At 41.0% G+C, this 16,116-nt stretch overlaps 1 protein-coding gene across 3 annotated transcripts in view; it reads left to right on the top strand.

Moving 5' to 3' along the window:
- Positions 1-16,116, top strand: part of LOC147797846 (uncharacterized) — a 38,591-nt gene that overhangs the window by 4,952 nt on the left and 17,523 nt on the right. The window contains exons 3-11 of one of the 3 annotated variants that reach the window (XM_087141947.1): positions 128-1,258; positions 2,313-2,465; positions 5,010-5,106; positions 5,452-5,572; positions 7,689-7,874; positions 9,174-9,327; positions 9,994-10,112; positions 11,320-11,427; positions 11,935-12,106. In XM_087141947.1, the coding sequence (XP_086998073.1) occupies positions 128-1,258; positions 2,313-2,465; positions 5,010-5,106; positions 5,452-5,572; positions 7,689-7,874; positions 9,174-9,327; positions 9,994-10,112; positions 11,320-11,427; positions 11,935-12,106 (2,241 nt within the window). Of the gene's footprint in view, positions 1-127; positions 1,259-2,309; positions 2,466-5,009; positions 5,107-5,451; positions 5,573-7,688; positions 7,875-9,173; positions 9,328-9,993; positions 10,113-11,319; positions 11,428-11,934; positions 12,107-16,116 lie in introns of all 3 variants that reach the window. The other 2 variants (XM_087141948.1, XM_087141946.1) reach the window with 2 other exon arrangements.

Below are 16,116 nucleotides of genomic sequence, written 5' to 3'. Positions count from 1 at the left end.
TCACATAGATCACATGGTAGTAAGTTATACATGTAAATCACAATTATGGTCTTCACTTCTGTATCAAGTTTCAGGTTTTTCAACATTAATCCAGCAAATGTTTGTTTTTATTCAACTTGGATTTCAGATTCCAGGCCACAGATAGATCCCTCCAAATTTGACATGGATGAAGCGGAAGCAGCCAACATCATTCTAGGCCTGTCACAAGGAAATTCCAGATCCTGTACACCATGCCAGTCATCAGTGCCTCATTCTCCTCGCTCTCAGTCTAAGACACCTTCACCTGCCCACTTCAATTCACATAGACCCCAAACATTCATTCCAATATCTAAGTTGTCAGGGTCTTTACAAGGCACACCTACCCCTTGGAGTGCAAGTACGCCATTGTCCGGACGATCATCAATAGACATTACCTCACCAGGTCTGCCCAAATACAGTGCAAGTGCTACCCCTACCTTCCAAAACACTCACAGCTTTGCTACCCCTGTCAGCCCAAATAAGTTAAAAATGCGCATGGAGCATGCACGCAACCAGTCACATGAAATAAGTGTAGCTAGAAGTGACAGTAATGATTCTGGAGTGGAATGCATGCACAGTACCAGATCACCCACACCAGCTCACCATGGCATGAATGTCACTCCTTCCCCAAGTCACAACACTGCATCACACCATGTCATCTCCCCGCCCAACATCATGTCACCCCCAGCATCTAGACAGCAGACTGCACAGGGCTATCACCACCAATCAAGCACCAACTATTTTGAGTTCCCATCCCCTCCTGAGAATAAACTGAGGGCTGCATTGTTAGCACCCAAGGGTCAAGGAGCTTGGCAAAGTGCCCAGGAAACACAAACAAGTCCTATCACTGATGTGAAAGCAGCAACCCTACCCAGAGTGGCTCATGATAAAGCTCATTCTCCTAGAACCAACCTGACCATGGAATTTGAGAGACTTCAAAGCAAAGTTCCAGTCGTGGCCCAGGAGAGGTCAGAGACACATCAGCCATTGTTGCCACCGCCACAGCAGGTGATGATCCCAGTAACTCTCTTTGAGGCATCTGGGAAGAGGCAAGTAGTTATTCAAGCAGCTGGACAAGGCAGCAATGGACCTCAAAACCAGTCTCCATCTGAGCAACAGGCAACACACCAGGCTTCATCTTCTGTTCTAGCAGTGAGACCTGCTGGAAATCAAGATGGAAATGGGTCAGGGAAGGAGGGAGGTGCAGGGAACAATCCTGGTGGCAATGCTGGACAGAATGGTACATTTTTACTACTTTTTGTACTTGTTACACAGCATGTCTGAAAAATATTCAAACTGTACAAATTACATGTAAATAACCAAAGAGGGTTTCTTTTACATTTTTTGATTTTTATAAGATGTGAGTGTTGTAGTTGCGTTTAGTGACATACAAATTGGTGCTAATGTTTTGAATTTATCAGTATCATCCCAAACTGAGTGTATTTTTGTGAAGACCAGCGACTGCACAGGTCTACTATGCATGTGTGCAGTACAACAGAAAATTAAATGGCTACAGTCCACCTTTGATTATATTAGACATTGCAGGCTTTTCACAGTGGTGCGTCTTCAAGAGTTTGCAACGCGTTGACTGATCACAGTGCTCAAAATCTGTCCACCCATTGCGCATGTGGAAAGGGTCAACAGATTTCATGCATTGTTCTTGGTCAATACACTGCAAACTAGTGGAGGTGCACTAATGTGAATCACCCACATCCATGTACATTATAATGGGAGTTGAGCGTAAAACCAAGGCAATGTTGATGGAGTATTTAAATGAAGAGAAGTGTGATTACACACATGTGATTTACCAAAAAGATTGAGACTTTAGTTTGAGTCCTTTCCCGAGTGTTTGCCAGTTGACATTGTCTTGTCCAAAATTCTTCAACTTTCTAGTTGTAAATCAAAAGCTGAAGTATCAAAAGCTGTGCAGTGTACATGTGATCCCAACTGCACTGTCTGGTTTCTCAGCCTGAGTTTCACATGATGTTATATGTACACATACATGTAACATTTCGGTGTACTTGGACTCTGAGAAAAGAACTCTTTTATAACAGTGTACCGGTAACATGTGCCTACACCCACTTGTGCATGCATATTAAAAGGCTTATGTGAGTAGAGTGCAAATAATTCAAATATCAATTCATCATATTCACGTTGTGTATGCTCTCTTTCTTTTGTGCTCCAAGAGACACAGAACCAATGTGCTTTTTGAAGAACAAATATAATGTAGCAAATGCTTTGTTATCTACAGTGTTTGAGCAGTCCATTGACAGGTTGTTCTTGTTTACCAGCAGTGTGGCCATGCATTGTTCCACCAGGCCATGTACCAGTGTTCTACTGGCATTCATTAGTTCCTATCTTCAACATCAGTCAGCCACCTGCATCAGTACCCAACAGTACTGCTGCACTGCCTACCAACCAGCCCACTCCTGCTGATCAGGCTCAAGGTACTGAATAATGGTCACTTTAGTCTACTCCTTTAAAGATCTAGGAAATGAATTCACACAAAAAGTTAGTCTGAGCAAGTATACTTTCCTCTGATCTCTTGATTACAATGCAGGTTACAATATTAGTAAAATCACATAAAATGGGATTTACCACTTAATTCTTGAATATCTTACTTGAAAGAAAGTAAATAACAGAAATTTAGTTGCTTTTAGAAATTCGTATTGTGTCCTCCTCAGGGCCTGCCCGTTTGAGAGCACATTACATCCTCGTAAAAAATAGTTACACTACCCCACATTAAATGTTAAAACATAAACAAACATACTTATGCAAATCTAAGAGATATGAAATACATGTAGCATGGTGAATATGTAAAATGTTTTCAGAAACAACAGAAAATACATTGTATCCACTTGAAGATCAACCCCAGCGGTGCTGAAAAAATAATAAGTTATATATGTAAAGTGGCACTGTGACTTCTGAATAAATAGTAATAGTGCGATAAAAATGTGGACCAGTTCTGCGGGTTTTTAAAAACTGTCCATGTTTGTACTGTTGGTGGTGCCGCGCAGAAATGCTTTTTTAAATTGCACACCACCATAGAAATGAAAAATGTCATGACCTCACAGGACCTGGTTTCTTGAGTATGTTTTCATACAAAGGCATGCACGCCTGAGCTGCACGTTCTAGCCTGACACTTTTTTTGAATAAAATAAAAACATAAAAACATTCAAAGCATCTGTCCTTCACTCTGAACTCACCAAGCTGTTTTTATCAAATGATCTTGGTCTCCTTCACTGGGTTGTTCACCAACGATGGCCCCATTGTCAGTCTGATAGGGATCCCGTTGGCACTCCAGTGGCATTATGGGTTTGAAACGGTGATGCTTTGCGCCTTAGACTTGGGAGAATACACATACGTTACTATACTATGTGTAATAATGTGCATTGATGTGACAGTGCCAGTTCAGTGCATACATGTACATGCACCAGCCAGAAACCCATTTCCACGGTGCTTCATGTATGTGGACAAAAGCCTGGAAAAGCCGTATTCATGAGATGTAAATGAAGTAATGATGACACGCTCCTTTTACGAAAGCTAGTCATGGTGCTCGGCAGAAACAGTAGCAGCAATATTGCTGCATGTGGCATAGATGTCTATAACTGGATCCAAGTAAACATACTACGGCCAGATTTCTTACCAGTAGTTTCTTCTACCGTCGGGGTTGCTGTTTAATAAACACAAGTACAATAAGACCATAAATGATACTGCAGTGAGAAATGTACGATTTCCTTGAGTCAACAACATTTTAGTCTTTGGACAATTTGACAAAACTCCTGAGACTCCTTATCTGAGACTAAAAATGGTGATGTTTTCTTACAGTAATGAGATCATTAAAGAGCACCTTCAAGGAAACATGTTTGCTCTGATTTTATCTGTTAAAATAAATATGGAAGCATCCAAATCGAATGCAGTGTCATTTGTCTTCAGAGCTCAGCTGCATGTAGAACAAGCTTAACCACTTCGGACCGGGGCATTTTTCAACGTTGAGGATGCTGGGCCGGCATGACTATCATTTTTTCCATTTTCAAAATCCTTCAACAATTCATCATTCCATTTAACAGTCGTTTATAGCCGCACAGAGTAATCTTCAGGCACTACTCTAAGTTGACAGGTGACCTTCATTGACACCCGAATATTTCAGCCAGGCCTGCAGCCTTATAAACAGAGCCCAGATTGTGCGGTGTTATACAGCTGTCTTTTGTTCACGAACCTGGCTCAGTGCACTGCTGACCTCTTTTCAATAGGGGCCAGATTAGCATGCAGCGGTGTTGTGTGGCTCATCGCTGCGGTGGTGGAGAGCTTTTGTCCCCGGTGGTAATCCGCTTGCTCTAAATACCCCAAACCCTGGTATACGGTTTCAAAATAATGCTGGATTATCACCACTTTTGAGAGTGAAAAATGCCGGTCATGCCCAGCAGCCTGGTCTTTTGTTCGGAGTACGGTCTTTTGTTACAGGGCCCTGTTTCCTTTGTCCGAGTTCGGAGACCCCGGCCACACATATAAACCATACGGCTCCGATCCCGGAGTCCCCGGCTGGTAGTGGTTAAAAGGGTTTTATTTCTGTTCATGCCAAAAAGCGAAGTCTGAAGAAGTCTGAGAAAAAAGAGAAAACGAGGGGGGATCCTCGCCCTGTGTTCATTGTGGATAAACCCTGTGCATGCCAAATAATGCATGTACATGTAGCCATTGTTTGGCATGAACATTGTTCTGCACAATACTCCTGTGTAGTGGTATGCATACTTGTGCTACTTATCATCCCTTGACATTTAGCATTCTCAAAAGCAAGTGTTCTGGATTTTACTTTTTTGGTGCCGTGAGTTTAGCTGCATGTGTCATATGTACATGGGGAGAAACAATAAACAATGACTAACATGAAGACTACTGTCAATCCTGCAAATTTCTTTAATTCCCTCAGTGAAATTGGAAGAATCTGGTAGGGTTTGGCATGATGTGATCCAGTATCCATGTACATGTACTTACAGGTTCTATTGTGATAGCAGCCAAGCCAGGACCCAGTGGTATTCATACTCAGCAGTCCACCAACAATAAGCCACAACCTATTCAGCTCAATAAAGAGATGTAAGTTCAGTATTAGAATTCAAACTTATTGTGTTTCAGGTTTGGAATTATTGTGAGGTGTTTTTATTTAGCCCAGGTCAGTGACAGTCAAATGAAGTCTGCAGAGATCATAATGTTGATGCCACATAACTTACTCACCCAGGGATCAAAGTTGTCCTGATGAGTGAAGACTAAGGAAGAATAGATGCCAAAGGAAAAGATTGGCTTGTTTAACCCTAAAAGGAGCCATTCAAATTCAGCTTGGAAGTATTACATTTGAAAAAATTATGCGACAGTTGGCACCAAGTATATTCAACTTAGAATTTTGCATGATATTAATTGTATATTGTGTGTTTGCTATTGTAGAGTTTCAAGCCCACCATTCAGTCCATCAGCCATGAGTCCTCCTTCCAACAAGCGACGCTCTCAGTCACTGAGTTCTCTACCAAAAGATGCTCATGACAAGGAGCCCAGGAGCCCAAGAAAGGTTTGTTGAGAAATCAAATAATATATCATAGGTAATGCTGCAAGTAAGTTCCAAAGTTCTGATCGGTTTTGCTTCAGACAGTGTGGAATTTGTCGCCAAACTTTGGTTCATGTTTTGCAGACCTGAAGTGGTTGTATTTGGACCATGCTTGACTTGACAAAAAGATTGTAGGATAAGTGGGGAAAAAAGACAACATGATGAAATGGGAGCTCCTTACTTTACAAGATACCAGATCAAAAGAGATTTCGAACGAATTGTGTTTTTGTTATTTTTCACAAAACAGCTTCAATTACCAAACTACAGCATTTGATATGTTTGAAGAAGAAACTGGGTATCAAGTCAGCACTCTCTCCCAGGACAGCACGCATTAGCTCCATTAATTATCGTGCAAAATAGGTGCCCAAGTGGCCAAAGGGGCAATTTTCTCTCAGTCGGTGGATAACGCCATTGTGTTATTTGAGATTTGCAAACAACTAAGAGATCTGGCAAAATTACTACATAATATGCAACCCTGGCAAGATCGGCCATTGCCTTCGAGTACAAATCCAATGATGAACAGCATTCTGCACTGCCACTTATGACATCATTGGCCCAATATGAAACGTAAGGGCATGGCTATTGGAGATTGGCATGCATATTGTCATTTGGATATACAGTGTACATAAGTACAAACTGGATGTGTCATGCAGCAGGAATGCCCTCCTTTGCATATTCTCAGTTGATATATCTGACAACATGCTTTTTATAATCATCACGTGATGCATGGCCACCATACATTCACAACATGTATTGGGTGTAATGTACATGTATGCGTGTACTGTACAGTACATGTACGTGTACCTGTACATATACTGTACATGCACATGTGCCAAGCGCACTCACAACACAGTGAGTGCACAAAATTCATTATCCATTTTTTTTTGGTGTTTGCTTTTTCATCAAGCTTTCTTGCGTGCATTCCGTGCACTTTCAATACCATGCCATATTAAAGCTGAACATCTAAACCAACCAGCTTGGTTCGGTTCACTTTGAAGGTGAAAGTGCCTGTTTGATGTCACTTTCAATGCCCTGAATCTTTCTGAAGTTACATGTATTTACAAGTTATTTGATACTTACACTTTCTTCTTGAATATTTACAGATATTGGTTAATATTTACAAGATTATTTACAATTATTAGCCCAGTCAGCAATGTTAATTTGGAATGAATTAATTTGAAGTAAGTTATGTTCCACTGACTGATTTAGGAAAGTCAAATAGGCTCTCTATATATTCAAATCGAATCGAGCCATTAATCCAGCAATCTAATCATGCAATCTAAAACTCAACTCAAAGTGTTACTCCTACCCTAAGAAACTTAATAGAATGATAATATTATGATATGTCAATATGCCAATCGAATGTACAAGAAAGTAATCCTAATCCAGGGTTCCAGCTGCCGTTAGCCATTCTCGCCAATTGGCAAATAATTATAATTATGGCTATTATTCCATTGACCTGGCGAGAAAAATTGGCTAGTATTTTGCAAATTTAGACAAACCTTACCACTTGTTCACCGAAATGTCATATTGGTATAAACAATGCTAATAACATTAATACTATTAATTTCCAATTTTCACAAACAGTTCCCATTCACGTTCGCTGTTGCAGTGGTGAAAACACGCGTGCAAAGCTCACTGCATAAAGCTGCTCTGGTTCCCGCTGCACCGCGCACATGCAAAAGAACGCGTGATGGAAATGAAGCAACCAGAACCAGTCTATACATGTAGCAGCAAATATTTGTACTTTGTTTTCCTCAAAGGAACACACAACTCTGTGAAAATGTCTTCTTGGTACTTTATCTAGCAATTGAATTCTTTCTTTAAAATAATGTTTAATCCTATTGATCCCAAATCCTCTCATGCAATTTTAATGTGGGGGTTCTCTCTCTCCTCAGAGTTAAATTCAGTCTAAAACACTAAACTATACTGAAGATGTTTTGACGACTTTGTTGTGATTGATGTTTGGTTTTTATTTGATTGTCTTACATGAGCACAGGCTCTTTAAATAGTGACTCACCTCTTTAGACTTCTTGTCTTTTATTTGCTTGTCTTTTATGATGAGTGATTTGTCTTACAGATCCGAGATAAGGATCATGTCCGTCGTCCCATGAATGCTTTCATGATATTCAGTAAGCGCCATCGAGCTCTTGTCCATCAACGGCATCCCAATCAAGACAATCGTACTGTCAGTAAAATCCTTGGAGAATGGTGGTATGCGCTGGGGCCTAAGGAGAAGCAGAAGTACCATGATCTAGCTTTTCAGGTTTGTACCATGTCTATATTTGGGGCCGGTGAATTGTTACGTCAGCAGAAAATGGACAGGGATGAGCAGAATTATTCTGCAGTGGAATCCATCTTTTTAAGGTAGAACCTAAAGTTCATGTATAAAAGTGATTCAAAGCATTAGAGCAAAAGTGTAGGTATTGTATGCCAGCTTTAGTCAAATGCGTAGTACAGCATTTAGCATTTATTTATTTGAATTCATTGTAAACTTGTTTGACAGAAAACTTTGTTCTTCCATCTGTAGTTGACTCCTCTTGTATCTGAAGTGAGAATTCAGTATTGCTATTGCTATACTGTAGTATTGCCATTGTATGTTTGATTGTTGTGTTACTCGTACTCTTGTATTTTGGGCCTCAGTGCCACTGACAATTATGTACTCAAAGAGCTTTCAACAGAGTTTTCTTTTCCAGATTTTGTTATGTTTTGAATTTTGTTGTTGTTTGTTACTGTGTTTACTCAGCAGAACTTCACATGCAGTTTTCTCTTGATTTTTTGTACTATGTTTGTGTGAACGCTTTCACTTCTCCAAGCTGTTTTGATTTCGGGGAAGACTTTTACCGTAAATGTTACATGCCACCAAAAAGCTTTTTCTGCCTAATACAAAAAATCAATATCTCACTTTTTGAAAATGCTTACTTTCAGCTCATTCTGTGGTGACAGGTCACAAATGATAAGACTCTCATCAAAACAGGAACTTTTTTGTGTCAGCCGTTGTCTTTATGTACTCTACTTCCTTGTTGAGCAATAAGACGTTTCAAGGACTGTTCCGGGGATACTTTAATATCTTGTGATATTCCACAATCTAGCTGACTAAATGTACAGTATTTGTTGATAGGGGGAGTCAGGTTGGCTAGTGGTTTTTTCCTCGTCTTCCACCTCTGCGGTCTGGGTTTGAATCCTGGCCCGGTCCACATGTGGATTGGGTTTTCAGTCCCTACCTGATTCCGCGGGATTTACCCAGCATATTCCTCTGCATGGAGTTTTCCTCCTACCTCTAAAACTGTAACTGCTTCTCATTGTCTCCTCTCTATAGGTTTCTTCAGGCTTACGAGCTACAATGCCTAGGGCACTTTTGAGGAATCCTTGGTGTCGTTACGAGAATTTATGATTAATAATAAGTAATAATAATGATTGGGTATTGCATGCTCTAATGCACTCTGTGTGGAGGCTGTTGGTTAGATTACTGACTTCCAAGAAATTCTATTCCAAGAGCAGAGGATCTTGAAATTATTGCTTTGTCTCCATTACATTGATTTGTCCTTGTGTTTGGTGGTGTTAGGTAAAGGAAGCTCATTTCAAAGCCCATCCCGATTGGAAGTGGTGCAACAAAGAGAGAAAGAAGTCTGCTAGTGTTGTGCCTCCAGAGCTGTGTGACAAGGCAGAGGCCAGGCAACGACATGCATCAGAGGGAGAAACTAGCTGCACTGATACAGGTCAGTCAGGGTAGAGTGTCTGTCACCTCCCAGAGCAAGTTCTGGCTACCAATATCATGGGAAGCTGGTACAAATATGCTACCTGCAATACTGTAGCTCATTCTCAGTCACCCAGTAGTGCCAAGTCACAGGCAGCGTGAGGCAACTACATCCACTGATTGCTAGGAATGCATTAATAGAACAAAGTACAATGACCCGAAGGTATTCAAGGTACAATAACAGTAAACAATTACTGACTCCTGAGATATGGGATATGATGGTTAAATATTGAAGGACTCATAGCATGATGGGGAAAATGAGGGTGCCATATGCCCCGAGGGTATTAAAACAATAAAATGTAATAAATTGTTTGTTACACCTCTGTCTTTAATTCTTTCTAATATTTTTTCTTCATCCAAAGTGTCCTAAATTTAATCAAAATGACAAGTGACTCTCTGTCCATAGATGCACAGAGAATTGTACAATGTGCATAGACTTGGTGCATTTTTAATTGTTTTAATTGTGTTGGCTATGTGTGTCTTGCTTGAAAGTAATATCTTATTGTGTCTTTTAAACCACCTTTGCTCCTACTGGAGTTTACAGTTATCAGCTACATATAGATGAAAGGAGCAGAGGTATGATTTTTTGATTTGAACTCATTTGTTGATGTGTAAAATAATATGACAGATTTTGCAAGCAGCTCAGTGACAGGAATGCCAGTGTTTACATCTCACAGTGTGGAAGGGCACCAAGGACTACCTACTGAGAAAATGTCAGATGGACACAAACCAACCAAACCATCTCAGGTGAAAAACTTTGTACTTACTATTTATAAACACCTCAGACAGTTTATCCATTCCATTTGGTCAAGAGCCCATCATATTGGGTTTTTTGATGCCTTTAATATGAAATTCCATTTGTTTTGGACATATTGTCCTCGTTTCATATGAAATCTTGACAATCTAAAGGCATAGTCGATCAGTGGCGGTGCCAGACCTCAGTGGCTGTGGGTGCAAGTGTGAGGCAAGGCAGAATTGTGTGGGTGCAAATGATCCTTCATTTTTCCTGGGTTATAATGCAGAGTCGTAAAATGAAAAGGTTGATTGTCCTATCGTAATATTTGACAAAATATTTGTGTGTGGAAATGTGGCTGCAAGCAGCTTTCCAGTGGGTGCATTTGCACCCACCTGACACCACATACATGTAGCACCACCACCTACTTAATACATTTTCATTCTACATTGGTATTGCTGTGTTCTATGCTACATTGTGTAGTACTCACACATCACTTTCCACATGAGGCAATTTTTGTACTGTGTTTTTGGGGGGGGGAAACATACCATAGATATCATAACTAGTTAGAGGCCAGTCATCTGCACTCAGAGCCCAGGTGGTATTATATACACTTAGTTATTTCCCACCAAGCAAATCATTCATTTAATATGGGCTATTCACAATAGTGCGCCTCCAAGAGTTTGCAACGCGTTGGCCAATTATAATGTGCGAATCTGTCAACCCTTTTGAACATGCATTGGGTCAACAGATTTCGTGCATTATGATTGGCCAACATGTTGCAAACTCTTGGAGGCGCACTGTTCTAAAACACCTGTTTTATGAAATCGGCAAAAAGAATGCGGTAGACACTTGAAATCTATTAGCACTGTGCACTTGGCCTCCTGGCAAAGACATTGCTGGAGAATTGTAATTATCAGAGTGAAAACAGCAAAGAGTTACAGATACTTGTGAACCATTTTCATTTGCGTCCCCAAGGAAACTGTGCACCACACAGTGCACATGCAAAGACCAGTACATGCACATGATGTACCACACACGCTGGCTTTAATGAGTACATTTACCAGCACTACTACTGTTTGTGCACAGTCCACAGTAACAGATACGTTCACAGAGAAAGAGATCAAGTTTAAGGTTAAGTAAAAATATAACACCAGTTTATTCTGTCTTGAAATGTTAACTGTACACTGGAATTGAAACCATATTTGTTTTGTGATGTAGATTCCAGTATTATGCATGCCTCCCAAGAAGAGATCATTGAGTGCATCCAATGTTCACGCCATAAGCCATGATCAAAAGGAAGCACATGTTGCAACTTGTCAACAACCTGTAAGATGTCACCTTGCTTTCCACAATACGGACAGTTTTGTGTAAAGGTCATTCAAAATAGTGGGTTGAAAAATGGCTTTAGAATGATAAAAGTTGACGGAAAAATGAAAGAAGGTTTTGTCAGGCATATGCTAAGGCTATAAATATAAAAATGCAGGATTTTATTACATGTATGTGTTTGTTTGTGCAGGATGAAATAAAACCTTCTTTTGACTAAAACAACTTTGACATAGCTGTGAAATGAGAAATATTGATGTCCAATTGTTTTAATGTAAATTGTTGAAGATATGTTTATTAAAAGCAGACATGCCTTAAGAAGAATGGATCAAAGAAGGCAAGTTTGTCTTCAAGTTAATTCTTATGTGAGACAATTTTGTGAAACTAGCCATTGTGTTTCTGAATAGTATATTGCATAGTATAGAATGTAAAATGGTTGAATCAACATCACAGTAAAATGAACTTAGTCATTGGAAATGCTTAGCATTTGTGATTGGTTTGTGTCAACAGCAGAGAAGCAAGTTGCCTGACAACAATTCATCATCTTCAAAGCACCTGCTGGCAGATAAATCCTTAACCCTGCTTGCTCAATCCTCAACAAGGCGCAGGCAGGAGTCCGAGGAGACACTCAGTGATGAAGAGCAGATGGTGATTGATGAAGAGGGAGATGACGATGTCATTGGTATGTGTCTGGTGTGACTGTGTTGGTACATTCATTCTAATTGGTGATTGCTTTGTCATTGGTATGTGTCTGGTGTGACTGTGTTGGTACATTCATTCTAATTGGTGATTGCTTTGTCATTGGTATGTGTCTGGTGTGACTGTGTTGATACATTCATTCTAATTGGTGATTGCTTTGTCATTGGTATGTGTCTGGTGTGACTGTGTTGGTACATTCATTCTAATTGGTGATTGCTTTGTCATTGGTATGTGTCTGGTGTCACTGTTTTGGTACATTCATTCTAATTGGTGATTGCTTTGTCATTGGTATGTGTCTGGTGTCACTGTGTTGGTACATTCATTCTAATTGGTGAATGCTTTGCTGTTGAACATGAAGTTTGTTTTCACATGTACGTTCAAAACAGGAGGGCAGGCACAGGGTGCTATGCATACTGCAAAAGGTAAAATACACACATGTCGCACAGAGCAACAAGCTTTGTTTTATGAAATTGGTGCAGTTAGGTTGGACATTCAAAATGTTGGCTTGTTCTGTAAGAAGCAAACAAACCAAGGAATACTGTGGCAGTAAACAGTTGATTGCATGAACAGTATTTTTAACATCCTACACTTGAAAAGGAGTGTATACAAGATATTGTCTTCAAGTAAGCTTAAATCCTTGGTTCTGATTGGTTGATCCATGGCATCACGCTGCTGCTTAAACCCATGTACAACAGTGGATGTCACACTTGTATTTTGTGCCATTCCTGGTGCCCACAACATTTCCAGTTCCCATAAATGCACTGTACACTTGACTCTCGGTAATACGAGCTTGGGTAAGACGAGACTCCGGTTAAGACGAGTATATTTTCCGGTCCCGACTGAGTTATGCACATTCCTATGAGGAAAAAATCCATAATACGAACTTGCATGTTTCGAGATTGCGTTTGAGACGAGCATTTTGGGGGCCCCAGCTGCGTGCAAATGCATTGTTATCCGTCTAATTAGCACAAGCGTTTTTAAAGGCTTGTCACTCAGTCAATCCTTTGAATTCGGAAAGGCGCTTCCGTCATTGATTTTGTATAGTAGTAAAGCGCTGCGGTTTTCACTCACCAAGTGAAGCCCTCTACTGACCAATCCACACCACCAATAACTGGTTCCCGCCCTTTTTGTGCAACAAGCGCAGCACTGATGTTGGTTACCACCTAAAATGTTGATGTACTTACGGCATTGCTCCAACCATGCATCCTGGAACTCGACTTGAGCGGTTTCTCCGTTCTTGTATTATGTAATTGTTCTTTATTTCAAGTCTTTATTCATAAAAAGTACAGATACTTCTCACTTTCATGAACATAAACTGTTTTGAGATTAAATTCCAAACCACACGTACGTGCATACAAAGTACATGTAGGCCTACATGTATGTACAGATGTTTGCTTACATGATGTACGCTTAACGATGAGGTCGATCGGTTACACGTGCGACAAGCGGGACAGCAGCTTTCGCGTAAGACAAGGTCTGGATAATACGAGCTAATTGAGAAAGTCCCAAGACCCTCGTATTAATGAGAGTCGACTGTACATAAAATTTTGTCCCCACAACTATGGAACAGGATAAGAAAAATTGTGACTGAAGTTCATTCAGTGACGCTGTCTTATAAACTGATGTGTACAGAGTAAACTCTGACATCATACAACTTGGCAAATCGCTCAAGTTGGCAGTCTTAGGAAAGTCCCAATCATTTCCATCATAATGTTTATTTCTAAGTTGGCTTTTATAAGTTGTTATTTTGCCTAAGTGGGCGTGTGACTCTCAGTCCCATTTCTACAAACAGCAGAACAAAATCGTTTGTGTAAGTCGGTATTTAAAAAATCTTGGCATTGGCTTCGGCTTCTGCACTGCGGTTTGCAAGAGGTGTCAGTGAAAAGTCACGCGGCGACATCCGTTTATGTTTGTTGGTACAGTCAGTGAATGCTGCATTGGTGTTTATGTAAGTCGCCCAGCATAGTGTTCAGGGCTCGAAATTTACAGGCGGAGGTAGCTAAAATGCATCCGTTTGTCCCAGAAATGCTTCCATAAATCATAATGACGGGTGCAAGTACTTACACCCGTTTGATTCCACGTACCCGAACATTTTTACCATTTGTTTCTACTTTTGTCATGAAAAACACCTGAAGATTTTTACTTCATTTTGGATTAGCCTTGTCATGGAACCATGACACGGTACAATTTTGTTTACGCCGCCACCAAGCGCATGCCGCAGTCTTGCATGTGATGCATGCACACACATGAACACACACACCCATAGCCATGGCCAGTGTCACGACTGTATGGAAACTGGCCACTTGTGCGTAAATCCAAGCCAAATGTGTGGATTCGGCTTAGACTTCAGTTTCGCTGGTTCCAGTCATAGCTTGAACATGTGGCTTTGAACCATGCTCCAAAATAACTGGAACCAGCAAAGCCAAAGTCTCAGCCTAATCCACTCATTTCAAAAACACTCAATCACTGCACTTAGTTCCCTTTTACGTCTGCGTGCATATGCACCTCATAAAGGCCCAGTGCCCGACTTTTTGCGTAGCGTCGCTAAGCACATGTTTGTGGTTCAGGTAGGTCGCATATCCACTACTAGTTCCATGTCTCTTGCAACCTGCCAAAATAACAACTCGATCAAGGCTTTAATATCTGCCAAAGTCTAAGCCGTAAGTTATCAGTGTCATTGGTTTAAACAAAAGCAACAGCAAGGACCAGGGTCTTTGCTTTTTTTCTTGAACATATGTGTTTAATTATATATAACGGGTTTGCCCTTACCCAACGTATATTTATAAGCACTGTATGCTCAGTGCTTGTCCGAGAGCTTGCGAAAAAACCTCACAAGCTTACTCGGGTGGGACTCGAACCCACGACCTCCTGCTTACTAGTGCAGATGTCTTAACCACTCGACCACCGAGCTTGCCGGGGTCGGCTGGCCGGTCTAGGTCAAATGAAGCAGCGGGTACCGCGAACTATTATCAAGATGTATTTTTGCGTTGGGGAGATGTTAATTATATATAACGGGTTTGCCCTTACCCAACGTATATTTATAAGCACTGTATGCTCAGTGCTTGTCTGAGAGCTTGCGAAAAAACCTCACAAGCTTACTCGGGTGGGACTCGAACCCACGACCTCCTGCTTACTAGTGCAGATGTCTTAACCACTCGACCACCGAGCTTGCCGGGGTCGGCTGGCCGGTCCGAGTCAAATGAAGCAGCGGGTACCGCGAACTATTATCAAGATGTATTTTTGCATTGGGGAGATGTTAATTATATATAACGGGTTTGCCCTTACCCAACGTATATTTATAAGCACTGTATGCTCAGTGCTTGTCCGAGAGCTTGCGAAAAAACCTCACAAGCTTACTCGGGTGGGACTTGAACCCACGACCTCCTGCTTACTAGTGCAGATGTCTTAACCACTCGACCACCGAGCTTGCCGGGGTCGGCTGGCCGGTCCGAGTCAAATGAAGCAGCGGGTACCGCGAACTATTATCAAGATGTATTTTTGCGTTGGGGAGATGTTAATTATATATAACGGGTTTGCCCTTACCCAACGTATATTTATAAGCACTGTATGCTCAGTGCTTGTCCGAGAGCTTGCGAAAAAACCTCACAAGCTTACTCGGGTGGGACTCGAACCCACGACCTCCTGCTTACTAGTGCAGATGTCTTAACCACTCGACCACCGAGCTTGCCGGGGTCGGCTGGCCGGTCCGAGTCAAATGAAGCAGCGGGTACCGCGAACTATTATCAAGATGTATTTTTGCGTTGGGGAGATGTTAATTATATATATGTCTTTAATATTTTATGGGAACTACTTGCTCCCATAAAGTGACAAATTCAGCTGTCTGGGTAGCAAGTACTTGCTCCCATGATGATTAGCCCAATTTCCAGCCCTAACGTTGTGTGCACTGCTATCATGGATGAATCCCAGACCTTGCTCCTCCAGCACGTGTACATTTTGAGAAAATCACATGTACATGCCATGTAAAATTGTATG

The sequence above is a fragment of the Acanthaster planci genome, linkage group LG10 (assembly GCF_054643075.1).
Source record: "Acanthaster planci isolate LZ-2023a linkage group LG10, COTS_SCS, whole genome shotgun sequence".
NCBI lineage: Eukaryota > Metazoa > Echinodermata > Asteroidea > Valvatida > Acanthasteridae > Acanthaster > Acanthaster planci.
The sequence above is the reverse complement of the archived record's forward strand: the minus strand, read 5'-3'. Positions and strand labels throughout refer to the sequence as shown.